Below are 26425 nucleotides of genomic sequence, written 5' to 3' on the forward strand. Positions count from 1 at the left end.
TGGGCTCCCCCATTCCTGACTGTCCCCTGTCCTCTGAGCCTATGCTCATCCAGGCTTTTTGTTCTTTTTGGGAGGAGGAGACCTTTGGACTCCCTGCATGGTCAGCAAGAGGGCAGCGGCCACTGGGGAGGAGGTCCGTGCTGGGCTCTTTACCGTCACACACACAGCTCATCCCCACCTCCACATGTCCTTCCACAGGCCACCCACCAGGACTGCCACTCCCTGCTCTGCCACAGCGAAATCCCAGCTGGAGGCCCAGGTTTAGATGCGCCCCTCCAGTGACTACTGCTCCCACCTCCTCCCCATGGCCCACTTGTACCAGACAAGCTCTAAACTTCTTTGGGTTTAGCCTACAGGTTAAGACTCTGTGCTCCCAATGCAGGGGGTCCAGGTTCGATCTCTGGTCAGCGAACTAGATCCCACATGCATGCTGCAGCTAAGAGTTTGCATGCCACAACCAAGGAGCCAGCGAGCTGCAATTAAGGAGCCCGCCTGCCTCAACTAAGACCCGATGCAACCAAATAAACAAATTAATTAACACTAATAAATAAATAAACTTCTTTGGGAAACAGAGGAAATCTGGGGCTCCCTGAGCAAAGAGGGAGCGCCCTGAGCAGGGGCTGAGGCTACCCCAACCCACCCCTTCCTGGGGCCTCATACAGGGGGAAGTGGGGGCTACAGACAGGATCTACTGAGAGGGTCAGGAGTATTAAAAATCCAGAGGTAAGACCTCTCTCGAGATCAGAGAGAGAATGAAACAGGGAGATAGCGAAAGAGAAAGACACAGCAACAGAGACCAAAAGACAAAGACACGGAGAATTAGGCAGAGAAAACAAGCAGAAAGGCAAGAGACAGAAGACAGAGACAAAGAAACAGACATAGGAGAAGAGCAAAGACCAAGGGAGGCAGAGATAGACCAAGTGACAGAGGCACGGGAATGAAGAAGTAGGGACGGCGAGAGGATGTAATTTAGTAGCTCAAAGAACAAACTCTAGAGCCAAAGTTTGAGAAACATTAGGAAGACAGAGACAGAAGATACAAAATAGGTGTTTTTTAATTGAACATTTTTATAAAAAGGAGCGGGAATATGAAGGGGACCATGGGCTAAGCCCGGGCCCGCGGCGTCTGTAGGAAGGGTACTCTTCCTCCCCGTCTGTCCCATCTACCATCCTCTCCTCCGGGTCCAGCATCCCTGTGCGCATGCGCGAAAGCAGGAGGGAAGGTGTGTGCAGCAAGGACTCCGCGTGCGCAGGCGCGGAGTGGGCGGTCCAGGGCTGCTGGGACTCAGGCCCGGGGCCTGGCGGGCGTGCAGTGGTGCGGCTCGTGCGAGGGTGCGAATCCTGGGCGGCAGATGCAGCGGAACGAGCCATCCGTGTTGACGCAGCGCGCGTTGACGCAGAGCTGGGCGGCCGCCTCGGCCTCGTCACACTCGTTGATGTCTGAGGGCGGGGGGGGGCATACCAGGAGCGCTGTTCAGAGCTGGGGACCCAGGAGCCCACGTCCCTGGCCCCTGAGGCTCCTGGTGCAGAGGGGTGTGGATACTCCTGTTGGAGTGGAATCCAACCACTACCACCTGTTGGCTGTGTGAGCCTGGGCAGGTAACTTAACCTCTCTGTGCCTCAGCTTTGTGTTCTGTGAGATGAGTGTGGTGGCCCCTAGGACACTATGTTTTTGTTAGAAAAACAATACTAATGATGATATCAACAACAATAAGTGCTTACTCTGCTGGACATTGTTTTAAGTATATTACATATATTAACTTTATCCTCCCAATAACCCTGTGAGGTAGGTACTGTGCAAACTGAGGCCTAGCGTGAGGAAGCCCCTTACCCCATGTCACACTAAAAGCCCACACTCTTCCCAGGGGGTTCGCAGGCCAGCTCACAAAGACCCCGAGTGCCCAGCTCCCTGCCATTTCTTGGCTGTGAGACTTTGAGGAACTCAGTTCTCTTCTCTGAGCTTTACACATAGGCCTCACTGTCATTGTAAATCGATGTTCACGACTCTGTGAAATGGGTTCTACGACTATACTCGTTTTTCAGGTAAGAAAAACTGAGCGAGGGACAGTGACCTGTCCGGGGTCACACAGCAAGCTGCTGGACTGAGCCTGAGGTCTGTCCAGCTCCCCCAGAGTCCCTGATTGTAACCACTCTGCTTCACTACTGTCTGAACTAGGCAGACATAATTCCTATTCGATGGGAAGACTGAAAGCTCTTCAAAGAGGTGAAGCAAACTGCCCGAGGTAGCCCTGGGAGTTCTTAGAAATCACGCCTGCAGGATCCTATCCTTCCATCCTGCTTCACGCTCAGCCCCAGTGCTGTGGTCGAGCTCCACTTTCCTCCCAGCCTGACCTGTCCTTCAGGCAAGCCCCATCCCTGAGCGAAAATTACTTTCTGCTCGCCACCGGGGCTGGCCGGTCTCCTCGACGTCCCTGATTACCCACCCCTAGTAAAGGCTTCCACCCTCTCTTGTACCCCACCTCCATGCAGGCCCCGGCCCACCCCTTACCGACGCAGGCCATGCGGGTCATGTCCAGGCGGTAGCCGTCGAAGCAGTCGCAGGTGAAGCCCTCGGGGACACGCACACATCGGCCGTGGGCGCAGCCGTCCAGGATCCCGCACTCCTCCGCCTCCAGCCCTTCGTAGGGCCCAGCCTGGGCGCCTGCGGAGAGTGCGGGGACTCCGGGGTTCGGGTGGAGCCGCGCCCCAGGTTCGGTGGGTTCCCTTCTAAAACTGCCCATCCCGCTCCAGGACTCTGGGAGGCGCTGTGAGGCCAGGATGTTTACGTCACTCTGCTCCCTCTAGCTTTCCTTCTGTCCTCATCGCTTTCTAGGTAGGTCTACAGGGATGTCGCTGTGCCTCTTCATCCCTGCTCTCTGTCGCTCTCTCCGACAATATCTCCGTTTTCCCATCTCTCTGAGCCTGTCTCTCCCGCGGCTTCTCTTCATTTCTGTCTCTCCTCCTCCCCCTCCTTTCCTCCCTTCCCCATCTCCACCTCTCTGCACACCTGGCTTCTCATCTTTGTCCCATCACTCGGGCCGCAGTACTCACCAGCATAGCTTCCACCTTCAGGCGACTCCTCAGGCTCTGGGACGGAGCCACGGGTGTCGCGGGACCGATAGCGCCAGCGGGAGCCCGGGCCGGCAGCTGCAGGAGCCTCGGATTCACCGTAGGGGCCACCATCGTCCTCGAAGTCGGGCATGTCGAAGGGTGGCGTCCCGTAGGGGGCCTCCCGGCGCGCGAAGGGCCCAGGTGGCGGTGGGTAGGGGTCATAGGGTAGGACGGGTGGCAGGTACAACTCAGGCCCGTACGGAAGGCCCTGGTAAGGTGAACCTAGGTCTGGGCCATACTCGTAGGGGAGTCCAAAGCCACCTGGCCGCGGGGGTCCATAGGAGGGGGGGCGCAGCACGTTGCACAGGGCCTCAAAGTCATCTGCGAACAGGAGCCAAGCCTAACAATCAGCCCTTGCTTCCTCGGCACCCATCATTCACGTCCCCCCTCGGGGAAGAGAAGCCCGAAGGAGAGGGTGGGGAGGGCCGTGGGCTGAGGCATTAGAGGGGCTTCAAAGGAGGAGACTGGGATTGCAGGCTTGGGGTCAGGGGTTCTGGAGCCAGGACTGAAGGTCTGAGGACTGAGACGGGGATTCCAAGGCACTGGGATCAGGAGTACTGAGGACTGCAGCTAGAAATCAGGGTCCACGTGCTGGAATTTGGGGGCCCATGAGACCTGGGGCTAGGGGCCTACAAAAATGGGATGGAGGTGTTTTAGGGACCAGGACTGGGAAGTACCAGGGGCCTGACGGGTCAGGATGCATGGGAGGGGATCTGAACCATGGGACCTGGAAGTCAGAGGAGCAAGGGCCTAGGATTGGCACTGGTTTCCCAAGGGCTGAGAATTGGGAGACTCAGGGGTTTTTAGAGCCAAGGCATGGAGATCTCTGGAGCTGTGTGTTGGCTTCTTAGGCACCTGGATGTGGGTATCCAAGCCACTGGGACTTGGAGGTTTACGAGCTATGACCAGAGCCTGTGAGCCAGGATGGCAGGATCTGAGCAACTGGTATTGGAGGTCTAAAGGTCCAGGATTTGGGGGAGGGGTCTCATGGGCTGTCTTGGGCTTGTAGAGACCAGGAGTTGAAGGTCTGAGAGATCAGACCTTAGGACCTTTTGGGCTTTTGGGACTGGAACTATGAGACCTGCTGAGTCAGGCCATGGGGTTTCTGTGCTTGAGGCTTGGAGGTCTTTGGGTTATGACTTGGGGTCTAAGATTTAGGAAAGCACTGGGACATAGGGGTCCGAGGGACCAAGTTTTGGGAGACCTTGGAGTCTACGACTAGGAGTCTGAGGACCTGGATTTGGATGGAGCCTGAGGGGCAGAGTCTCGGAGTGTGGCCCAGGCAGGTGGCAGTACCTGAGTCCTGTGCTGGGCAGAGGGCACAGTCCATGCCCCAGGCCTCGCCGTAGAGGCAGCAGCACTCTGTGTAGGTGGCCTGGCGATCCAGCCGAGGGCGACTGCACACGAGGTCAGCCCCCACTTCCTGCCAGCACACTCCCAGATTGTCGTCTGAGGGCAGAGACAGCATGCATCACGGCGGGAAGACACTCAAGCCCTCCCAAATGCTCGATCTCCTCCCTACTGGAGCAGCCCAGCCATCCTCTGCCTGTCACCACATCCGTCTCAGCAGCTGTGATCTGACTCCCAGAAGTCCTCTGAGTAGCTCCAGATGAGTACGGGGCTCGGTCTGGCACAAGGCTATCATATAGGAGGGTGATAGGGTCTGAGAGGAGGACTCTATCCAAGACTGGCCACTGCAGGGCTCTGTGACCCCAGGGCAGTTGCTTTCCCTCTCTGAGCATTGTTGAATAAAGTCTCAGGATGTGGGAGGACGTTGTAGGAAAAGGAATTGGGAGGAGAAGAGACTTTGGGTCAGTGGGCAAAAAGAGAGAGAGGACCCAAAGGAATAAACACAAACACATCGAAAGAGTCAGAGACTCAAAGAAACACGGAAAAGCAAAGATGCAGAGAGAAACAGAGCTAAAAGCAAAGACAGAGGCAGAGAGTGTCAGAAATTCAGAGAAAGGCCTAAAGACAGAAACCCACAGAGGGGTGCAAAGAGACAGAGACCCACAGGGAAATAATAGAAAGCACACTTTTAGCACTTAGTAAGACCAGGTCCCATTCTGTTCTTAAAAATAAAATTCCTCAGAGCCCCCTATAAAGTAGGGGCTATTGCCAATCCACCCACCCAATGTGCAGAAAGGAAGTTGGGGTCCAAGAGGCGATAAGGAACGTGCACGTGTACACAGGGCCAGTAAGTGGCAGGGAGGCTCCTCTACAACCTTCGCCTTTAACCAGGCCCGCTGGCCTCTTGTTCCGATAGTCAAACACCGAGACCAGAAGCTAAATGGGGCGTGAAGGGGCGTGGCCCGGGTGCGGGCGGGAGGCTGAGCGGGGGTAATGAGGGGCTGGACTGCTTGGGCGAGACCGGGGCGGGGCTAACCGGCGGGGCGGGGCGGGGCGGGGGAGGGGTTACCGAGGCTCTGGCTCTCGTTGGAGACGCAGCGGCGCCCCGAGCCGTCCAGCACAAGTGGGGGCTCGCACGTGCAATGATAAGAGCCTATGGTATTGACGCAGCGGCCGCCCTCACAGGCTGGCTCCTCGTCCGCGCATTCGTCGTTATCTAGGGAGGCATGGAGGAAGTGATCAAGAAGCAGACCTCTCCCCTTTCCCATTTCCCCGGTGCATTGACGGCGGGATAGATGGAGTCTAGACTCCAGGAGGGACTTCCTGCTGGTGGTGGCCACATTCCAGAGAGGAGCTGGAGTGGCCAAGGATTGGGGAGAGTCCCAGGCGAGGGTGTGAGTGCCGGTGGAGGTGGGGTTCCTACCGATGCACTCCAGGCGCTGGGCATGATAGTAGTAGCCATTGCTGCAATAACATGAGTAGCCTGGGGCCGTGTTCACGCACACGCCGCTCTTGCACACCTGGTCTCGGAAGAGCTGGCACTCGTCCACGTCTGCGGGAAGGATGGTCAGAGGCACACCCCCCATCAAGGGGGGGGGAGAGGGGGAGGAAGGCCAGGATGTGGGGTAGGCTGGATGGCGGGGTGGGGGGGTGGGTAGCTGCGGGGCATGATCAGGGAAGAGAAAGACAGAGATGGCAAGAGAGACCCAGAGGGAGAGATACAGAAGATAAGGGTGGGAGGGGGAGAGACAGAGATAAAGAAAACAGAGATAGGGTGAGACAGAGCTGGGCCTGGGGGCTGAGGGTGGGCGGGCCTTACCTCTCCGAAGGCTCAGGTCTCCGCTGGGCGCCAGGTAGCCCCGGCCGTGGGGGCACAATGACTGGTATTCAGCTGCACACAGAGACAAGGCTGAGCCCAGACACCCGTGCCCCAGCCCCTGCCTTGGGCCTGACTGTGCCCACTTGCCTCAGTGCCCACCCTTCACTGCCCAAGTCTACAGCCCCTGTGCCTGTTTGTATCCACCTCTCAGACTCGCGCCCACCTGGCTGGCAGCTCACTCTTGCCCGTGCAATACCAGCACCTCAGTCCCTTGTCCAAATGTGTCCCTTTGTCCCAGTTCCACGTCCACCTATTACTACCCAAACCCTCCGCCCTGTGTCCACCCAGCGGCCCATGCCCACCTGTCTCGGTGCTTGGGCACTGCTGGATGCGGCAGCCGCTGCCCCAGCCCTCACCCACAGTGCAGCAGCACTCCTGCCACGTCACGTTCCGAGCCAGGATGTTGTCACATGCATCCGGAGCCGCCGTGTCGAAGTAGCACTCCCGGTGCCCGCTGCCCACAGGGCCCTGCCTAGGTGGGCTGGGCCGGCGGGACGGGGGTGGTGGGAGCCTGGCTGGCAGACTGGGGCTGGCGGGTACGTGGGGCTGCGGGCCCGGGAACGTGCCTGAGGAGACAGTGTGGGCTGAGCCTCCAGCCCCTATGTTATGGATGGAGAAACTGAGGCCCCCATGTGGCAGAACCGACTCCGCACCTCTCAGCATCTGTCATCATCTCTCTCCCATTCCCACCTCCTCTAATTTCTGTACCTCTTGCCTCCCCATCTCACTCTCCCAAGCGTCCAGCCCATCATCCAGTTCGGGTAGGGGAAGAGGGGATTTCCCTGGCCTCCCGGAGGCCTCCCTGGGGCCTCACATCCAACGTGTCCCAATCTGGTCTCAGAATCTTCATACCCAAATCTAGACCTAGGCCTGGACACCTCTCCCTGACCCAGGCAGCCCCACAGCCCATCCACTTCGGCCTCTTGAGCCCCTCTCCCACCTGCCCTCTCCTCCCCTCCCATGGCCCTCGCCTTGGTCCAGCCCTGTCCTCTCTGCTCAGGTCCCAGCCCCACTCCAATCCACCTTCACATGGCAGCCAGAGGAAGTTCCAAAATCTGATCATACCCCTCTCCCGCTCAAAACCTTTCCACGGTGCCAGAGTGCCCTCAAGAAGAGTCCAACCTCCTGACCGCGGTAATAAGTCAGTGTGGCCTGGCGCCTGACTCTTTCTGCAGCCTCACTTCTCCCCACCCCTTCCCTTGCTCTGCAGAGCATGTCACCCTGAACTTATTTCAGTCCCTCAAACATGTCAGGTCCTCTCTTGCCTTGCCAGGCCTTTGCCCCTGCTGTATCCTCTGCCCAGAATGCCCTCCCTCATCCACTTCGCTTGGCTTATTTCTACTCATCCTACTACTCTCAGTTCAGACATCCCCTCCTACAGGAAGCCCTCCCTAACTCTCCTTCAAGGCTGGGGAGGCACCTCCTCTGGATTCCCACCACGCCCTAGCCTTTCCCATCATAGGCTTGTTTGCTCTGGCCTGTGCCTCGTCCATCCCAGTCCTGATTCCTCTGGGTTGTTACCATCAGGTTATATTGCTATCTGCCCCCACTGGATTGGGAGGCCCTTGAAGACAGGGTGGTCTCTCCTGGTCACTACTGTGTCCTCAGGGCCCAGAAAAGGGCCTAAGCTCAGTGAACGTCTGTTGAATGACGTTCTGGTAAAGTCAGAACCAGGATCTACTTCTCCTGACACTGAGTCCCACACCCAGGTTAACTCATGTGTTCTGAAGGCTTTTGTTGTTTAAAACAACAGCATCTAACTGACGGCAGCTGTCCACATCAGGAATGGTTAGATCCCATTATTCTTCTGCGGGGCCGGCAGCCGTCAGTTAAGTAGACATTGATCTCAGTCTCACCAGCAGACGTCCGAGGGGGAACACAGCGCCCAGTCATGGGGTCAAACTCCTCAGGGCTGTTGGGGCAGACACAGAGGAAGGAGCCTTCCACATTCTCACACAGGGCAGCTCCACACACACCCTGCAGCGTTTCACATTCATTCACATCTGTGAACAGGAGACAACAGGGAAAAGGGAGTCAATGGTTGTAAACTTCTGGAATTCCATAAGTCTAAAAGTCTGGGCTTTGAGTATGAGTATTTAATGGCCCAGATCCCATCATCTGCTTATCTTTTGGTGACAAACCCTGAATTTCCCTTGGGAGCCCTCTGCTCCTCCAACCTATGTTTTGAGCAGGCCAAGAAGATTGCTGCGTTTCTCTGATTCAGAGACAGGCAGTGACCAAGCTGGGCCAATCAAAGCCAGTCCTGGGACTCGTTCTAGAAATATGGAGAAAGAGCCTCCCTCTGTAGCCAGGGATGTCAAGCTAAGGATGTCAACCAGAGGTGCTAGGGCCGCTTTTGTCATTGTGAAAAGAGACTCTGCCTGGAAATAAATGCATTAGAGGATAGCAGAGCTGGGAGAACAGCTAGCCTTGTTACAGTTCCTGGATCCACGTATGCCTCAAGTTCAGATATTTCCCAGGACTTCAGTTTAATGCCCTTTAAACAAATGAAGCCTGTTGTGTTTGCATTTGTCAAAACTAAGTGAACGTATAATTAAGACTCATGCATTGCACTGTATGTAAATTGAACCTCAAATAAAAATATCTGTAAACGCAAATTGAACTCTGGTTAATGACATGCATTATGCACAGAAGAATTTAGGGGGAAGTATATCGAAGCTTGCCATTTAATTTTAAAATTCTATCCAAAAAATTTTGTGGATTCATGGAAAGATGTGTGAGGAAACAAGCATAACCAAGTGATAATAATAGAATATAGATCATGGGCATGCTGATGTTTCATTCTACAGGGCTTTTAGCTTTCTGTATGTTTAGAAAATTTCCTTGGAATTTCCCTGGCGGTCGGTGGGAAGTCCACAGCGCTTTCACTGCCGTGGCCCGGGTTCAGTCCCTGGTCGGGAACTAAGATCCCACAAGTTGCGGGGCACGGCCAAAAAAAAAAAAAAAAAAAAGATTCCTCGTAAAATGTTGGGGAAACAATAAAGGATGTTTATGTACACTTAAGATTAGTGCAGTTTTGGAACTTCCCTGGCAGTCCCGCGGTTAAGACTCTGCGCTTCCACCGCAGGGGGCGCGGGTTTGATCCCTGGTCGGGAACTAAGATCCCATACGCCGCGCAGTGTGGCCAAAAAAAAAAAAATGAGTGCACTTTTACTACTTTATGCATGCATTTTTAAAGCACGCCCCAAATAAAATCTGGATAAATAGGGGTTCCTGAGTGACATGAAGATGATCTTATATTCCAAGGTCTAAATTCCATACCCCTAAAGTTTACATGCATTCAGATCTATGGAGAGAAGCAGGGCCTGACAACCTCTTCCCCACCCTCTGGCCCCGCCCACCCCCTGGAGCCCCGTACCCACGCAGTGACGCCCGTCCCGCGCCCCCTCGTAGCCCTGGTCACAGAGGCACTGGAAGGAGCCAGGCAGGTTCTGGCACATGGCATGGTCCCCGCAGAAGGACCGGTTCCGGCATTCGTCCACATCTGCAACCACCAGACAGTCAGGCCATTGCTGGACCTTCTATCCCCTCCACATCTCACCCATTGCCCCAGGGACACCCACCCTGGCATCCGCCCCCTGGCGTGGGCTGGTAGCCAGGGTCACAGGCCGGTGTGCAGCGGTAGGAGCCAGGGGTATTCTCACAGCGCTGGGCTCCACAAATCCCTGGGCCATATTCCTGGCACTCATCCACGTCTGCAAAAGAGTAGGGAGGGGATGGGGGAAGGAGAGGGGAGTCACAGGCCTGGATTCACAGGTTCCTGGTGCTGCTTCCAGTTCCCATGACTGAGAAGTCTCTGAATCTGGTATTCTAGGAGTCTGAGCTTCTAAAAATCAACAAGCATTGATACCTCTTAAGGCCTCGTTACCATTCTCGTTACTATTCTCCAAATAGCCTAAACATGGTCCCGCCTCAGGGCCTTTGCACTTGCTGTTCCCTCTGTCAGGAACACTCTTCCCTCAGCTATCTGCATGGCTCCCTCCCTTGCTCACTCAAGGGTCTAGGTCAAGCCCTCCTAGCACCCCTACCCCTACTGCCCTGTCAACTCTGTCCATTTATCCTGCTTTACTTTCCTTCTTAAACTCCTTATATCCATGTAGTTATTGGTATGCTGACTGTCACCTCCCTAGAATGCAAACTCCACGTCGGCAGGGATTTGTGCCTGTCTTGCTCCTCATTGTATCCCCAGGGTGTAGAACAGTGCCTGATACACAGTAGGTGTCCCCAGATTGTGTGCTGAATGAATCGAGTTCACATTTACATATTTCTCGTCTGTCTCTCCCCTAGAACATCAACTCCATGAGGACAGGGATTCTGTTTTACTCATTGCCTGTTCTACTGCTGGTGCTGCACACAGGAGGTGCTTAAGGAATTCTTGTGGAATTAATGAATGAGGTCCCATGAAACTAGGTTTCCACGAATCGGGGGTCTGGCAACCCAAGAGCCCAAGGCAGTCCGCAGTTATTTCATCTGTTCCACAAAATGCTGACCCACACACCATCCCACCCCCCGCCCCCAAATCTGGGCTGCTTCTGGAAGTGAGGCTTGGCCTCTTTCCTGACAGGAGTGTCTTCCCCTATCCTCCTGCCTCCCCTCTACAAAAAAATATAAAGACACGCTGGTGGCTTGTTTCCACCACAATTAGGAGAGAGTTAAGTACATTGGTTGGGAGCCCTTTCCCTCCCCACCCCCCAAATCCGTGAGGCTTGGAGCCGGCTTCTGCCACTCTTCGTGGGGGTGGGGCAGTGGTCTCACCGTCACAGGTGCCCTCAGGGCCTGCGTGGTAGCCAGGGTCGCAGTCGCGGACACAGCGGTAGGAGCCGGGGGAGTTCTCACAACGCTGGGACCCGCACAAGGCCGGGCCCCGCTCCCGACATTCGTCCACGTCTGAGGAGGGGAGGCAGGGCAGTCAGATGAGAGAGGCAGGGAGGCAAAGGAAAAAAGGTGGAGGAGTCAAGGAGGGGAGACTCAGAAGAGGGAGGCGGGAGTCGCAGGAAAGGGGAAGGGAGAAAGCAGCAGAGGAGAGGCAGAGGGGGGAGACAAATGGGGGAGACCAGGAGGCAGAGGGGAGAGGGACCAGGCAGAGGCGAGGCCTCTCACCGAGGCAGGAGGCGAGGTCTGGGCCAGCGCGGTGTCCTGGAGGACAGACGCACTCGAAAGAGCCGTCGGTGTTGGTACAGATGCCGCTCTGGCAGAGGTCCTCCTCGCTGCATTCGTCCACGTCTGCGGGACAGTGTCGGAAACCGCAGGCGAATCTCCTTCTTTGCTTAACATTCCAAGCCACGCCCCTCCACCGCCCTTTCCCCGCCCCTCCAGCTCCAAGACCTTAACGCCTTCCCCACCTGCCTTAGGCTCCTCCCTTTCCTGCAAGCCCCATCTCTCCGACGGGTTTGGCTCCATCCTTTCCATTCACTGCCCAACTTATCCAGACTCCGCCCTTTCCCCTTTTGTCTCCCAACTCCGCCCCTCCCTTTCCCCACCCTTTCCCGATCCAGGCCCAGCCTGGGTACGGACCGAGGCAAGAGGCTCCGCGAGGTCCGGGCCGGTAACCGGGAGCACAAGTACAGGCAAAGGAGCCGTCGGTGTTGAGGCACTCGCCGTTGGGGAAGCAAAAGTCGCCCTCCAGGCACTCGTTCACGTCTAGGGTACCCAGAGATAGGGCTGCGGGGTTACCAGACCCGCCCCCGAGACCCAAGCCCCGCCTACAAAGGAGCAACCCTGTCCCCCAAGCCACACCCCGATGGCCGGTTTCTAAATTCCACCTGCAGTCCCTTAGTCCAGCTCCCACCTCCCCACCAGGCTTTACCCAAGGAAGCCAAGTCCCGCTCCCAGGCTGTCCAACCTTTTCCCCGCCAAGCCCACCTGCGCAGGGCCCGGGCCGACCAGGTGGTGCCCGGTAGCCTGGCGCGCAGGTGCAGCGGAAGGAGCCTTCAGTGTTAGTGCAGTGGCCATGGGGGCCGCAGGAGGCGCCCGAACGGCATTCATCCACATCTGTGGGAATGGGGATTTCAGAAGGGGTTCTGTCTAGGAACACACTGATGGATCCCCTTGGGGGAGAGGGGTCTGAAGAAGGTGATGGGAAGTGTTTGGGGTTGGATATGAGGTGAAGGCTCCATGGCAGAAGTGGGTAGGGGAGACTGGGGTTGGGGGTCCTTGAGTCTGGGTTTCTGGGAACTCCCTGTGCCAGGATCCTGGGGTCAGGTGAAGGGACTCTGGACTGAGGCAGGGGTCAGACATTAATTAGGGTAAGGGGGTCAGGTATTATAAATAGGATAATTAGATGGCATTCTGGTGAATCAGGGGCCAGAGTCTCTAGTCAGGGGTCAGGGTCCAGCATGGTGAACACAGTCAGGCCCCAGGGAAGGTACCCTGAGAAGGGGCGGGGCCGTGAAAGAGGCAGGATCAAGCATCGCACAGAGTCACGGGCTGTAGTCAGGGTTGTGGTCAGTAGTTACGTTTAGGTCAAATGTCACAGTCAAGTTGAGGGTTCACTGGTCACAGAGTCAGAAGTCACACTCAGGGCCAAGGGTCATGGTCCCCAAATCAGGAACTGCAGTCTGATCAGGGGTTCATAGTCTAGGTCAAGAATTGCAGTCAGGCTCTGGGGGTTGTGGTCCAGGTAAGGGGATTGAGATCCAGGTTAGAAGGTTGTAGGCCAGGTCAGGGGTCATGATCTGGGTCAGGAGGCATGATGCAGGTTCAAGGTCACACCCAGGGCCTGATCTCACCAGTACATCGGCCATGGTGCAGGTGGTGACCAGCGGGACAGGCCCTGCACTGGAAGGAGCCAGGTGAGTTCACACACTCCTGCCCAGGACATGCCAGGTGCTTCTCACACTCATTCACATCTGGGGAGCAGAGGAGAGGGTGGCTTTGGAGGAGTGGCCCAACGCCCCCTCACCCATCCACACTCCTCCCTCCCTCCCCGGCCTCACCCTCGCACTCAGAGCCGGTAGCACTGGGTTGGAAGCCCGTGGGGCAGACGCACTGGAAGCTGCCTTCTGTGTTCTCACACCGGCCATAGGTGCAGGGCGGGGGGCTACGGGCACACTCATCCACATCTGGGGCACAGGAGACCAGTGGGGCTGAGGAAGGGGCCTGGACCCATTGCCATCACCACCCACCCCAACATTCTACTCTGGAGGAAGCGTCCTGGACTTTGTTCAGGCTGCTCCCTCCTCCCAGAAGGACAGACCCTTTTGTTGTTTCCCCATTAATGGTCTCTCCAGCTGCCAGGATGCGGCTAAGGCACCACCTCCTGCGTGTTGCCTTCCCTGACTCAGAGTTGTCCCTGCCTCAGGGTTCCCACAAGCACGAGGGTATCATCCAAAAAACAAGGAGGAATGGAGAGCACCCTCATATGTGGAGAAAGGGGAGAAGATGCTGGAGCCAGCCCCTCCCCAGCCCCTCAACACCCCCAGGCCTCTGTCCCTGTCCTCCTTCACTGATCCTCATCACTCTGCCTCTCTGTCTCCCAAACCTGTCTCCAGTCCCTACAGCAGATGGAGGTGAAGTGGCTTTGGGCTCAGCGCCCTCACCTTGGCAGGGGGCCCCCGGCCCATGGGAGCGGAAGCCAGCAGGGCAGGCACAGTGAAAGGAGCCTGCTGTGTTGTCACAACGGCCTGGCCCACAGGGTGGTGGCTCCTGGGCACACTCATCCACATCCTCTTCACACGCTGAGCCCCGGAAGCCAGCCGGGCACACACAGTGGAAAGAGCCGGGCAGGTTCTCACAGAGCCCTCGGCCGCACAGGCCTGGGCTCTGGATGCATTCATCCACATCTGCTCAGAGCAAGGGGCCAGGTCATACCTCCTCTAGGCCCCTTCTGCCTGCCCCCCCCCATGCTCTATTCTACCTCCCTGACCTCCATCGCTCTGACCTTCCACCCTCCATCATTCTGCCACCTTATCCGTCATCATGCTAACTCTATCCTCCATCCCTCTACTTCCTCAGTCCCTGTTAAGCTGCTTGTCTGCTTCCTAGAACTCTTGTCTTTCTAGTCCATATCAGTGGGCCTCCTTAAACTCTGTCCTCCATAACTCTACCCCTTCCCCCATTAATGACGTCTCCATCCCCCATCCCTCTGCTTCTCCATCCTCCATGACTCAGCCTTTCTGTTTTCCAACACTTGGCCTCTCCATCCCCAACAGGCTGCATGTCTGGTTCTCAGAGCCTGGCCTCTTTCTCCCATCAATCAGCCTCCCTCTGCCTCATTGCTCGGTATCTCCATCCCTCACCACTGCCGCTCTACCCTTCCCCCTACATGCCCAATCCCTCACCCTGGCAGCTGGCTCCGTGGGGCGCAGCCTGGTACCCAGCGGGGCACACGCACAGGAAGCTGCCTGGCGTGTTCTCGCAGCGCCCACGGTCACAGGGTGGCGGCACGCGGTGGCACTCGTCCACGTCTGCGGGCACAAACCGCGTGGCTGGGACTGAGGCAGACACTCCGCCTCCTCGCCTCCCCCAGAAGGCCTGGGGAGGCGGGGAGGCAGCGAAGGCAGGGGCGGAGTCAAGCTTCGGCCAGGGCCAGGCCGAGGCAGGAGCCAGGGGCGGTAGAGGGGCTCGGAGGGGCTCGGTTTAAGGCTGAGGCGGAGCTTCAGCGGGGAGGACAGGACAAGAGTTGGGGACCCAGCTTGGGCAGAGGCAGAGAGGAGGACCGTGAGGGGGGCAATTTGGGGAGGGCAGGGCCAGGGGAGGGCAAGGGCGGGAAGAACAGCTTTGGGGACCGAACAAAGGGAAGGCAGGAGCGAGGGAAGGGGTGGTTCGGGGACGGGGCACTGGTGTGGCAGGGTGGAAAATCAGGAGTCATGGTGAGTAGATAGGTTGCAGCAGTTGTGGGACAGGGGAGGGGCCTAGGAGAGGGCAGGAGCTAGTCTGGAATATTGAAGGGGCGGGGCCAAGGGAGGGGCGGAGCCGGGACCCAGTCAAGGAGAGGGGCGGGACAGTAGTACGGCAGGGACTGGCCCCGACGGGAAGGGCCGGCTGGGCCGGAAAGAGGCAGTGGTGGGGCCGAAGTGAGAGCGGGAGCTGGTTTGGAGACGGGGCCAGGGGCCAGGCCAAGGCAGTAGTTGGGCTGAAGGGGCGTGGGGAAGAGTGCGAGGGCGGGAACTGCTCCAGAGGGAGAGCTGGAGCGAGACCCCAGCTGGGGTGGGGCCTGGATTTCTCACCCAGACACTCCGCACCCCGCGGGCCAGCTCGGAAGCCCGGCCCGCACACGCAACGGAAGCTGCCTGGCGTGTTTTCGCAGCGCCCGGGAGCACAAGGCGTGGGAATGCGGCGACATTCGTCCACGTCTGAGGGTACGGAGGGGTCTGGTCAGGAGGTGACAGGGTAGAGCCGCCCGCCCCGCCTCCGTCCTCCCCCTCGACCTGGCTCACCAATGCAGCGCATGCCCTGCGGGCTGAGCCGGAAACCGGAGTCGCACGCGCAGGTGTAGCCACTGGGCCGGGGAATGCAGCGTCCCGGGCCGCAGACCTGGGGATTACGTTGACACTCGCCTGCAGAGGGACCTGCGGGGGTCCAGTGAGCCAGGGTTCCCCCATCTATCAATCTTCTGTCCCTTTCATCCCAGTACAATTCCCTCAGATCCTCTGCCTAAAACATCCTCCCGGATGTCCCTCCTCAAGCCCAGTCTTCCCCCTCTGATGTCGCTCTCCTTTATCATGGGACATTCTCATCAGATCCTCTGCCTGAATCCTCCCATAATGCCACTCCAAAGTCTTCATTTTTTAATAACTTGCTCCCCAGTCTTCTGCCTGAGATATGTTCTTAGTGTCCTCCGTGAAAAATAATTATTTGTCTCACGTTAACTGAGCACTTACTATGTGCCAGATACTTCAGAGGCAGCTTGCTGAAGAAACTGAGCCTCAGGGAGGTTAAATTGACCTTCCCAATTGACAGAGAACTTGCACCCAGGCTTGCCTGACTCCAGCTCCTGATGTAACCACCACCCCACCCTTCAAACCTTTATCTTTCCCCACCCATTCCTTAACTCCTCTGGCTGTCACATCCTTAACTGTTCTATTGTAGAATCTTCACTTTGGAGCCCCCCACCCCCACCCCGACCTCCTGCCTGTAATACCGCCATCAATGCCGCTGATTCCCTCTACCGCACCTGATTCAGGGATCTCCGGACCAGTCCAGGCAGGGATGCTGGGCAGGGGAAGCTCAGGGCCCGGACGGGGCTCTGGCCTCGGTTCTAGCCGTGACTCAGGCCGGGGTTCTGGGCGGTGAGTGGGCAGAAAGCCTGGTAAAGAAGGGCTGTCAACAGTGGAGACCTGGGTTTGGGTGTCCCCACTCATCTCCCCTTGGAGACAACACTCCCTCCTCCAGAAACCAGCTCACCTGTGCGTGGCCGGGAGGTGGAGGATGGGGCACGGGGCTGGCTGAGGGACACTCGGGGTGGTTCCTGGCCCAGGGGTCTGGTGTTGTAGCGGAGGTCAGAGGCCGAGTAATGGTAGCCAGGGCCAGCTGGGCAGATCTCCCGAAAACCCTCTGGACACAGGAAAGGGAAGAAGATGGGCAGAGAGAGGGCAAGAGAGTAGGGGGGAATGAGAGGGAAGGGGGGTGAAGGAGAGAGAAAAGGGGGGCGGCTAGGGTCTGGCCTTGACCGTGGGTAGGGCTTAGCCTGGGAGTGTGTTAGGGGTTTGCGTTGTATGCTGAAATGGGGTCTAAGATGACTGGGGGGACCTGGGGTCTGAGAGCATCTGGGGGGCGTGTAGTCTAAGGGAATTAGACCCAGGGATGTTCTGGCATGAGGGTAGGGTGGACATGGGACCAGCTTCAGGCCCCAGTGGCCAAAGAATGGGACATGTCAGAGGCTAAAGGCGGGACCAAGGATGCTTTTCCCTCTTTGGGATGATGGCAGGGACCGGAGTTGAGGGCAGGGTCTGGTTTGGTGTCTACAGGGAGGTTGAAGGCCAGGAAACAGTCAGGTCCATTGTGGGGTCTGGTTTTATGAAGAAGCAAGATTGCCTGGGAGGTGTCTCCGGGAGGGGCGTGTCTGGGGCGGGGCCCAAGGCGGAACCTAGGTTGAAGGCAGCGTCTCAGAAGCTGGGGAGGTGGCCAGAGCCTGGGAACAAGGTTGGGTAGGCAGCCTATCTCAAGGGCTAGGGGAGGTCGAGGCTGGGGGTGACGCTCGGCAGACACAGCGTAACTTCAAGGTCATGTGCAAGCCAGGGTGGCGTCCAGTCTGAAGATAGGCTGTCTCAGATGCCGGGTGCGCGGCCAAGGCTAGGGCCCAACCCGGTTGGAGGCGCTGGGGGCGGAGCCTAGAATGGGGGCTGTTTATGTCAAGTCTAGAGAAAGGCGGGCAGGAGGCGCTCACCTGAGCCAAAGGGTGGGCAGAGCTGGCAACCCCGGCCCCAGGCTTTGCCTACGCGGCTGCAGCAGCAGATCTGTTTGGTGATGTTGCGTAGAATGGGCAGCGAGCAGCCGCCGTCGCGGAGCACGCGGAAGCAGGGCCCCTTGGCCTCTGAGATCACGTGTTGGGCTGGGGGTGGGGGAGGAAATTCTTCAGGGCGGGGTTGGGAGTGTAGTGGGACTAGGGGATCTGGGAGGTAGAGGAATGGTCCCAGGGAGGGTTCGGTGGGTGTGAGGGGCCTTTGGGAAAGCTCTGAGAGAGTCTGAGGAAGAGCTGAGGGGTCTGGGAGGTCTGAAAATGGTTTGGGGCTTGAGGAGAGTCTGAGGGGTGAATGAGAGAATCTGGGAAGGATCTCAGGACCTGAAGAAGGTCTGGTGGTCGAGAGAGAGAGGAGGAAATTTGGGGGCTTGAGAGGAGCTGATGAAAGTCTGGGGATCCTAATCCAAAAGGTTTGAGGGGTTCTTAGAGGAGCTGAAGAAGGTTCAGGGAGTCTGAGGGTGAATGAGAGTCTGAGATGAGACGTTCTGAGGGGGATCTAGGAGTGACTGGGTGAACCTGGGGTCTGGGAGCATCTGGGGGGAGTGTGGTCTAAGGGAATTAGACCCAGGGATCTGGGATAGACCCAGGGATACCCTCTGGCATGAGGGTAGGCTGGACATGGGACCAGCTTCAGGCCCCAGTGACTCACAGATGCAGCTGCTGCGGGACGAGTCAAGCAGAAAGCCGTCGGGGCACACGCAGGTGTATCCGCCATGCGTGTTCGCACACTCCCCGTGCTGGCAGCGCCCGCCAGTCTCGCACTCATCCACATCTGCGAGGGAAGGGGTGGTTCCAGTGGCGTCAGGGGCAAGCTCCCAGCCAGCCCCGTCCCAAGCTCCTCCCACGCCTGCCCCAGCTCACCTTCGCAGGACCCATTAACCCTTTCAAAGCCAGTTGGACACGGTCCATCTGGGACGCCCACTTGGTCGGAGTTACCTGTAGAGAGAGGAGAGGGTTGGGCCGGGGCGCGCGGAGCGAGATGGGGTGGGCGGGGACGAAAATGGGGTGGGAGGAACTAAAAGGTGTTGAGTGTGGTTTGAGTGCAAGGTCAGCCTTAGGTTGGCGATCTGCGTGAGTAGGCCTGTGGCACAAAGGCCGAGTGAGAACAGGGTAGCCAAAGTCAGAAAGTGGGGTGGGTGGTCCCAGACGGTATGGGTAGGTCTAGACTGGAAATGATCCCCACAACGGGTAGGCATGGCTAGAATTTGTGTAAGGGTATATCTATGGGCAGAGAACAGGAAGCAGCGGGGTTCTCACTCCTCCCCAGCTCCGAGCACCTCGGGGACATCCTGGGGCTTACCCAGGAGCTCCGAGCACGACTGACAGTCGTGAACGCCCCAGGCCAAGCCGGCCCCTCTGCAGCAGACTTCCTGCGTCCGGAGCCCGGGCAGCGGGGACGCACACTGTGGGGAAGTGTAGGGTGAGCGCGCCCCCGCGCGGTGGCACGCTCCGGGCCCCTCCCCACCGGCCTCCTCTCACTTCGTCTCCGCGCAGCTCCCGAAAGCAGTAACCGAAGCCCGAGGCGTCCGAGTAGCCGTCCTCGCGCGGCGCGCTCTGTGCCAGCACCGTGTAGGGCGCTGCCGCCTCCGCCCGAGCCGCCGCCTCCGCCCGCGCCACTGCCTCGGCGTCCGACTCCTCCCAAGGGCCGGACACACGCTCCACCTGGTGCACCACCACCGACGCCTCCTGCGGGTGCTCCACGTGGACACTCACCATAGACGCCACGCCTGGAGAGAGGCACGGGGTGGGAGGCAAAGTGGGAGTAGGAATGGGGGAAAGGGCGCGCTGGAGAAGGGTACTTAAGAGAAGGTAGGAAAGATGGGAGTCAAAGGAACGGCAAGGTGGTGGACAGAGGGGGCGGAGGGGACTCCGGCCGCACTTTCCTCACCATGCTCATCGTCACGGTGGTTGGCCAGTGGCATGGTGTACACAGAGCGGGTGAAGCCTGGCATGGCCGGGGCCGGGGGTCGGGCGCCCGATGAGTGCAACTGGCAGAACTTGCCAGCGAAGTCCGGGGGACAGAGGCAGCGGTCAGGCTTCACGCACACACCTCCGTTGTGACAGATCAAGGGACACAGGACTAGGGGGAGAGCGAGGACACTCAGGGCCGGCAACCCTCCTTGCATCGCCCCTGGGACGAGCGCACTCAAACGAGCTCAGTCTCTAACGTTGTAACTACACGCTCAAAGGTATCACTCAGTTCAAAGTCGTTCCGCCGTGAGCTGTCTTGAGTCATCTGCCCCTTAACCCTGGCCACTTGCATTGGCTGGGTCCAGTCGTACAGCCCTTGAAGGTATAGCTCCGCCCACTGGGTCCACTCGCCACGCCCTCCAGCTCCTTTTTCACTTTCATTTCACCCCGCCCTCCCTCTCGAGTCCCACTTTCTGGCCGAGTCCACGGCGTACCAGCCCCGCCCAGACAGCGTTGTACCCGCCCGTAGGCTCAGCCCCGCCCACTCTAGCTTTTGCCTTCGCATTTAGCACCGCCCATCTTTTACTGTTCAGCCCCTCAGACCCAGCGCTGGTCACTTCCATTGACCAAACCCACATTTTGCCACTCCCTGGCACTACCCCTTGCTCGCAACTCCGTCTCCTTACCATTCTAGGCACGCTCACACCCCGTCCGGCAGAATCCACTACGTTCAAGCTCCGCCCACAGGCTGTGCGGTTCCCCCTCCTCCCCTTCTACGCACCCTGCCCACATCACCTTCTTCTACCCGAGGGATTGTAAACCCCGCCTATCAAGGCGTCTAACCTGCTGCCTTTAGTCCCACCCACCTTCCTTTCCTCAAGTTAATTTGCCCTGGCTCACTCGCTCACGCTCCTCTCACCCCACCTCCCGGCTATCTGGACGTCCTAGCCACCCCCCGCCCCCCGCGCTTTGTCTCCTCCCACCTCCCCTTGGCTCCGGCTCTCCAGTTTTAGCTCTGACTTCCCGCCTCCAGTAGCCCCGGGGCGGGGGCCAGCGGGAACGCGCCTGCTCTCCCCTAGGCGCGCCCTCGCTGGGCCTCAGGCCACCTCTGGGCGGGACACTACCAGCTGTGCGGCGGGGTAAACAAAGAGGGGTGCGGCGGGGGCAGGGCGGCGGCTCCTCATTCCAGACCCTTGGGGAGCCCCGGGCCCGCTGAACCAAAGAAGGCCGGACGTATCTTGCGAGGGCACCCCCTCCCTTTCTCCCCAGGGGCTGCCGAGAACAGCTGGAGACAGCTGTGCGGAGGGCAGGAAGGGGGCAGGCGGCCGGGGCCGTCCAGGAAGGCGTGTCTGGGATTCGGAGCCACACACTGGAGACAGGAAAGCATAGAGGGAGCCCCCTCAATTTATAAGGGTAAAGAGACTGCACTCCTGGGAGGCGATCAGTTAGAAGGCAGCACTCGGGGGTTCAAAGACCACTGGAGGTTTCTGGAACAGAAAGGGAGCCTATCCCAGAGGAAACGGTGGCACCCTTCAACAGAAGGAATCCCTTAAGTCCTTTTGGGGAGAGTTACCTAAAAACAGGACTCTAGTGTCTTCTAGGGAATGGCCAATTTGAGGGTGCTGAGAACAAGGTTTAGATGGAGGAGTGGGATTCTTGGGAGTCCCCAGCCCAAGAGAGTCTCAATTGTCTGGGAAGACTGTAAGATACTGTGGAATGCCCCCTCCCCTCTCAGCTAAGGGATTAGGCACCCAAGTCTTTTTGATTAATGGCTGCTTGGGGGAAACACAGTATCTGTAGTCCTCTTGGGAGGATCACTGATCAAGACCAACTCTGGGTTTCTCTGAAGACAGACGGATCAGAAGTTCCTGGGGAGGGAGTCAGCTGGAAGGGAAGGACTTAGATAGACTGGAATAGGGGATCACTTGGAAATAGAAGAAAATAGGAACCTTTTGTGGGAAGAGAATTCGACTAGGGAGCAGAGTTACCACTGTATAGAATCTGTAATCCGGGGTTTCCCCTGGATGTGGGGCGGAATAGCTGAGGGACAAAACTAGAGTTCTCTGGTGAGGGGCACAGTTTGGGGAGATTACATCAGAAGAATGTGAGGGAATTTCACTGGAGGGGCTGGTCTCCGGAGTCTGTTGATAGCGGTGCAGAGGGGCTTAGGGCGTGAGGGCAGAGACTCTGGGCTCCCCTAGTTAGAGGAGTCAGGCCAGGACTCCAGGGTGCTCTAATAGGGGTCCTTAATTAAGTGGCAGGGCTAGGAGAGGCTTAACTAGGCATCAAGATTCCAAAATAGGAAGGGTCTCTGTTGGGGCGTTGCGGGTGGTAATCCAGTTGAGTCTGGGGGCATTGCCTAACCTCCAAAGACACTTGTCTGTCTTCTCTCATCCTGAATGTAGGCCCCCCCCCCAGCACCCTGAGGGCCTCCACACCCAGGGCGGGCCGCTAGACGGGCACAGGCAACTCCATGTCCCACACCCTTGGAGGGATGAGGGGCTGAGGACATCCAGGTCCTCCCAAGGTCAGCCCCCTTCACAGACCCCTCCTTGTGCCTCCAGGGGCTTGGCACCCGCCTGGGCAAGGCTCCTGGCACAGGCCCGTTGAGGCTGGGCCGGGAGGGAGTGAAGGAAGGAGGGAAGAAGGGGAGGAGAGAGGGAGTGGCAGCGGGCGGGGGCTCAGGCGGGAGATGAGCTCACGCCGGCCAGGGCTGGGTTGGCTGGGAGCCAGGCTGGGCGAGTTCTCCGGCGCCAGGGGCCCCCACTCCCCACTCCAGAGGGCCTCTGGGGCTGGGGGCAGGTAGGCCCAGACCCTGAGAGCCCACCCACCACCATACCCTGGGGCCAACAGGTGCCCCCCCCCCCCACCAAGGGCTCTCCATCTCTAGGGGAGCCTGATGCGCACACTCCTTCTGTCCCCTCTGCCCCCAGGGGGCGCCTTTTCCACTAGGCCTCCTGCCTGGATTGCTCTTCCACGTGCGACCCTTGCAACTCAGGGTCCTGCAGAGACCCTCCTTCTACGAACTCTTTCCCTCTCAGCTCTCAGGATCAACTTTCCACACCCCAATCCCCCTCCTCACAGGCACTCCCATCCTAGACTTTCCTAATCCGTCCCACCCAAAGAAGCAGAAAGTGGAAACCCCCCCATGGCCCTGGATTTCTCCCTTGGACTCTGGGGACCCCTTACTCACAGTCACAGAATTCGGACCCCTTTCCCCCAAGACCCCAAGCCCCTCAATTCTGGTATTCCCCACTTTGACTCAAAGGCACAGCAGTCAGCCCCCAATCCCCTCATATGGGGCATCACAGGTCCCTGAAAACCCTCATTGCTTGTGAAATCAAGACCCTCAGGACCCAACCCCAAAAGCCAGGAATTTGAGGCTCTCTTCCTTAAATAAGCCAGGGATTCCCCGGCACTACTGCGTAAGGAATCTGGACTCCCGCGCCCTGGGGACTGTCTCCCCCATCCCCGGGAATCCTCCTCCACCCGGGGAAGCCCTCCCTCGGGACCACCACCCCGCACTCACAGGCGCGGAAGCCGGGGCCCCCCGGGGCCGCCCCGCCGGGCGCGCCGCTGTCCACGCTGGTGGCGTTGCGGGGCGCGCAGGTCGGGGTGCAGCGGGGGCCGGTGGGCCCATGGACGCAGCTCAGGCCGCACACGGCCGGGGTGAAGCGCACGCGGAGGCGCTCTCGGGGCCGACCCAGCCCGGGCTGCGGCCGGAGCAGCGCCAGCAGCACCAATAGCGACACCCAGAGCAGCCGCGCGCCGCCCGCCATGGCTGCAGCGCCGCGCTCCGCCGCGCCGCCGCCCCAGCCCGCCCGAGGGGCCCGGCCGCGCCCGCCCGCCCGCGGGGGAGGGCGGCCGCGCCCCCGCTCAGGCCCCCCCCTCCCCACCACTCCCTCCCCGGCGGCCGCGCGGGGGCGCGTGGGGCCGGGCGCGCAGCCAGAGGCGCGCAGGCTGGGCGCTAGACTCGCAGGGGGGAGGGGGGCGCCCCCTCTGCCCCCGCCTCGCACCAACAAGTGAATGGGGCCCGCAGGGGAGCGACGGGGAAGGGAACAGGTGGGGGCGGGTCCGTTTCCCCCCCCAGACAGGGCTGAATCCATAAAGAGGAAAGAGTAGTGGGGGCCGCATTTGGGGAGGAGGCTAAAGGCTGTCTCTCTTAGTCACAGAGAAAGGAGCTTCATCTGGGTAGGCGGCTGTCATGGCACATCTGGGCAGCCAGGTGGCACAGCTGGGGGAGAGAAGGGTCGGTGCACCTGGGCACATGAAGGAATTGGGGGTTTAGATGGTGGGCAGAACGCTGGAGGGGCACATTCGAGGACGCAGTCACATCTAACCAGGACCCTCACACCTGGTAGAAGTCAGAATGGATTAGGGGAAACGGTGGATTGAAACTGTGGGCGGGGGTCTTCACATCTGGCCGGAGGCCCACATCTGGAAGACTTTAGGGAGGAGGGGACACATCTGGGCTGAAGGCCACAGCAGGAGGGGGACTTCTGAGGGTGGTTGAGACTAGGGGGTGTGCTAGCCCCGGGGCCGAGAGCTGGAGCGGGAAGGCAGGAGGACGGTCGGGAAAGTAGTGGGAGGCCTTTGGCCCCTAGCCGCCCCGCAGTTTTGGGCATTCGGTAACCAGGCAGGCGCCAACCCGCACAATCGCTTTTGTTGTCTGGGCAAGTTCGGCCGCTTTCTCTGCCGGGAGAGCGCCCCCCTCTTCGGCCGGCAGTGGGGAGCCCGGACGCTTGGTTTCCCGGCCCCACCCCCGCGGGTCAGCGCCTCTGGCCAGCGTCTGGTCCTGTCCCGGACTCACCTCTCGCTGCCGGACGCCGGGGTCCCTAGAGGGGGCTGCGTCCTGGGGAGGGGTGCTGAGCTACAATGGGGGGCGGCTAGGCGGCGGCTGGACCGTGGGAACCAGACGGCTTTATCTGGCCCGGAACCCCCCGCCCCCCGGCGGAGGAAGGGCGGATGTTCTTACCCCGGGACTGGCCGGCAGGGGCTCGCTGTGGGGGCCTCCTTCTCAGCAATGCCCGGGCCCCCGGCCCGCGGGGCCGCCGTCGCCTCAGCAGAGCTCGGGCTTCCTGCAGCCTGGGTGGGATGGGGCAGAGAAGGAGCTGTCACCGCGGTTTGGCTGACCCCCCCCCCTCCCCGCGACTGGAAGAGACCTCCCACACCAGGAGGTCTCCCAGTGGAGGCTCTGCGACCCTCCCCCCATCTCTTTATGGGGACCAGGCCTTGAGCGTTCGTTGGAGGCTTGGAAGAAACAAAGTCAGTGGGAGAAACAGAGATGAGGAAGGGAGAGAGAGAAGAGAGACACAGAGATAAAGAGACAGGTAACTATGGGAGAAAGAGACAGACGGAAATAACAAATAGAGAGAGAGGAACATGGAGACAGAGACAGAGAGACAGAAACTGAAAGACCCAGAGACAGCGATTGGCGAAAAAAGGAGAAACAGAAACAGAGACACAAGTTGATAGAAAGAGAGAGCAAGGGAGAGGAGACCCAGGGAGCAGAGAGAGAGATGTGCCAGAAATGGTGGCAGAGTTGGGAGTACCTAGAAGGGGCGGGTTGCACACTCACGTCAGTGGCTGCCAGTTAAGGGACACCTGTTTCTTCCTCACGCTGAGGCTGGGGCTTGACAGCTCTGGGGGCACTGGAGTCAGGCACCACTGAGGACCTGCACACTTTTTGGGCCGGCAGCTCTGGACCCTGCAGGAGGCTTCAGAGACAGCCAGGGACTAAGTGGAAAAGGAGGCACAACTGAGTTCCTCTTTCATCCAGCTCTGCAGCTGGGATGAGGGGTGAGGACCACCTGTCCCCTCCTACCTATACCTCGCCTACAAGAACCCACCTCTGAAGCAGCGGCTCCTCCTGGGCGATCGGCCTGGGCAGCAGCGACAAGCAGCAACACTATAGATAGAGGGATGGAAGTCACTCAGGCCCCTAGCACTGTAGAACTCCCCAAAGGAAGGCAATGAGGGATAGGGGAGGGAAAGCCAAGATGAGGTTTGAGGGCGCTCGAGATTGATGTGTGACCAATCTGAGGCACTGTGCTCGATGCCTCAGTTTCCCCATCTGTACAATAGGAGGCAAACTGGTTTAGGCTCTCCAGGGATAAAGGTCACAGCAACCTCACGTTTATTTTTCTTCTGAAGTGTTTGAGGTAAGGTATTATTGGAAAAGACATTTAAAAGTCTTTTAAAAATTATTTTAAAAAAAGAAGAAGACTTAAAGAGGATTTCTAAGCGCACTTCCAAGCCCGATCTGGGAATCTAGAACCCCGCCCTCCCCGCACTTCCCTGTCCTGGACTCAGCCGTCATCCCGCGATTGGCCGGCAGATGGCGCCACTCCACAGGCCTCAACGGCTGGGGAGGGAGGTCCTCCTTTGACTATGGGTCCAGCAGGGTGCAGAGGTGGAGGGGGATACAGGAGCCACAGCCCAGTACTGGGAATCCCGAGGCCTGAGTTCTAGCCCCTTCCTGCCCTTCCACGTTGTGTGTCCTGCAGCCAGAGTCTCCTGGTCTATGGGTCTCAGTTTCCCGCCTGACCAGGAGGAAGGAGTCGTTCTTGGAGGAATCTCCGCGCCGGGAGGGTCTCAGATTCTGGCTGGCGGAGCCCTCAGCTTGGGCGCAAGTGCGTCGCAACCAAGGGGCCCCCCAGACAAATCCATTATCCCCAGGCTAAGGGGGACGAGGGACGAGGCCGCGCGCGCCGGCCTGGAGAGAGGGGCAGCAGGGGGATGCTGCGAAGGGGA

The 26425-nt window shown here is 58.9% G+C and overlaps 1 protein-coding gene across 2 annotated transcripts; it reads right to left on the bottom strand.

The window, feature by feature from the left end:
- Positions 1 to 1031: 1031 nt before the first annotated feature.
- LTBP4 (latent transforming growth factor beta binding protein 4) lies at positions 1032 to 23510 on the bottom strand. 2 transcript variants are annotated; one of them, XM_060000273.1, is made up of 30 exons: positions 23202 to 23510; positions 19650 to 19841; positions 19241 to 19488; positions 19062 to 19164; positions 18623 to 18697; positions 18411 to 18533; positions 17687 to 17851; positions 16705 to 16854; positions 16475 to 16606; positions 15738 to 15869; positions 15528 to 15653; positions 14640 to 14765; positions 13899 to 14141; positions 13296 to 13421; positions 13089 to 13208; positions 12223 to 12351; positions 11875 to 12000; positions 11461 to 11583; positions 11116 to 11247; positions 9924 to 10055; positions 9719 to 9844; positions 8196 to 8342; positions 6642 to 6905; positions 6280 to 6351; positions 5884 to 6012; positions 5530 to 5676; positions 4407 to 4559; positions 3051 to 3431; positions 2509 to 2661; positions 1032 to 1439 (listed from the first exon to the last, which is right to left on the bottom strand). In XM_060000273.1, the coding sequence occupies exons 1-30, from the start codon at positions 23449 to 23451 to the stop codon at positions 1285 to 1287; spliced, it is 4680 nt and encodes a 1559-aa protein (XP_059856256.1). In that variant the 5' UTR covers positions 23452 to 23510; the 3' UTR covers positions 1032 to 1284. The 2 variants fall into 2 exon arrangements, with proteins under 2 accessions (XP_059856256.1, XP_059856257.1); XM_060000274.1 differs by lacking the exon at positions 9719 to 9844 and having other exon boundaries at positions 23202 to 23509.
- Positions 23511 to 26425: the final 2915 nt, after the last annotated feature.

Source organism: Delphinus delphis, chromosome 20 (assembly GCF_949987515.2).
Source record: "Delphinus delphis chromosome 20, mDelDel1.2, whole genome shotgun sequence".
Taxonomy (NCBI): Eukaryota; Metazoa; Chordata; class Mammalia; order Artiodactyla; family Delphinidae; genus Delphinus; species Delphinus delphis.

Coding starts and splice junctions, on each gene's coding strand:
- LTBP4 (XM_060000273.1), bottom strand. CDS start 23,451: ATGGCGGGCGGCGCGCGGCTGCTCTGGGTGTCGCTATTGGTGCTGCTG. Junction 19,165..19,240: donor GGGAGCTGCGCGGAGACGAA/GTGAGAGGAGGC, acceptor ACTTCCCCACAG/TGTGCGTCCCCGCTGCCCGG. Junction 16,607..16,704: donor CACCTCCCGGCCACGCACAG/GTGAGCTGGTTT, acceptor CTTCTTTACCAG/GCTTTCTGCCCACTCACCGC.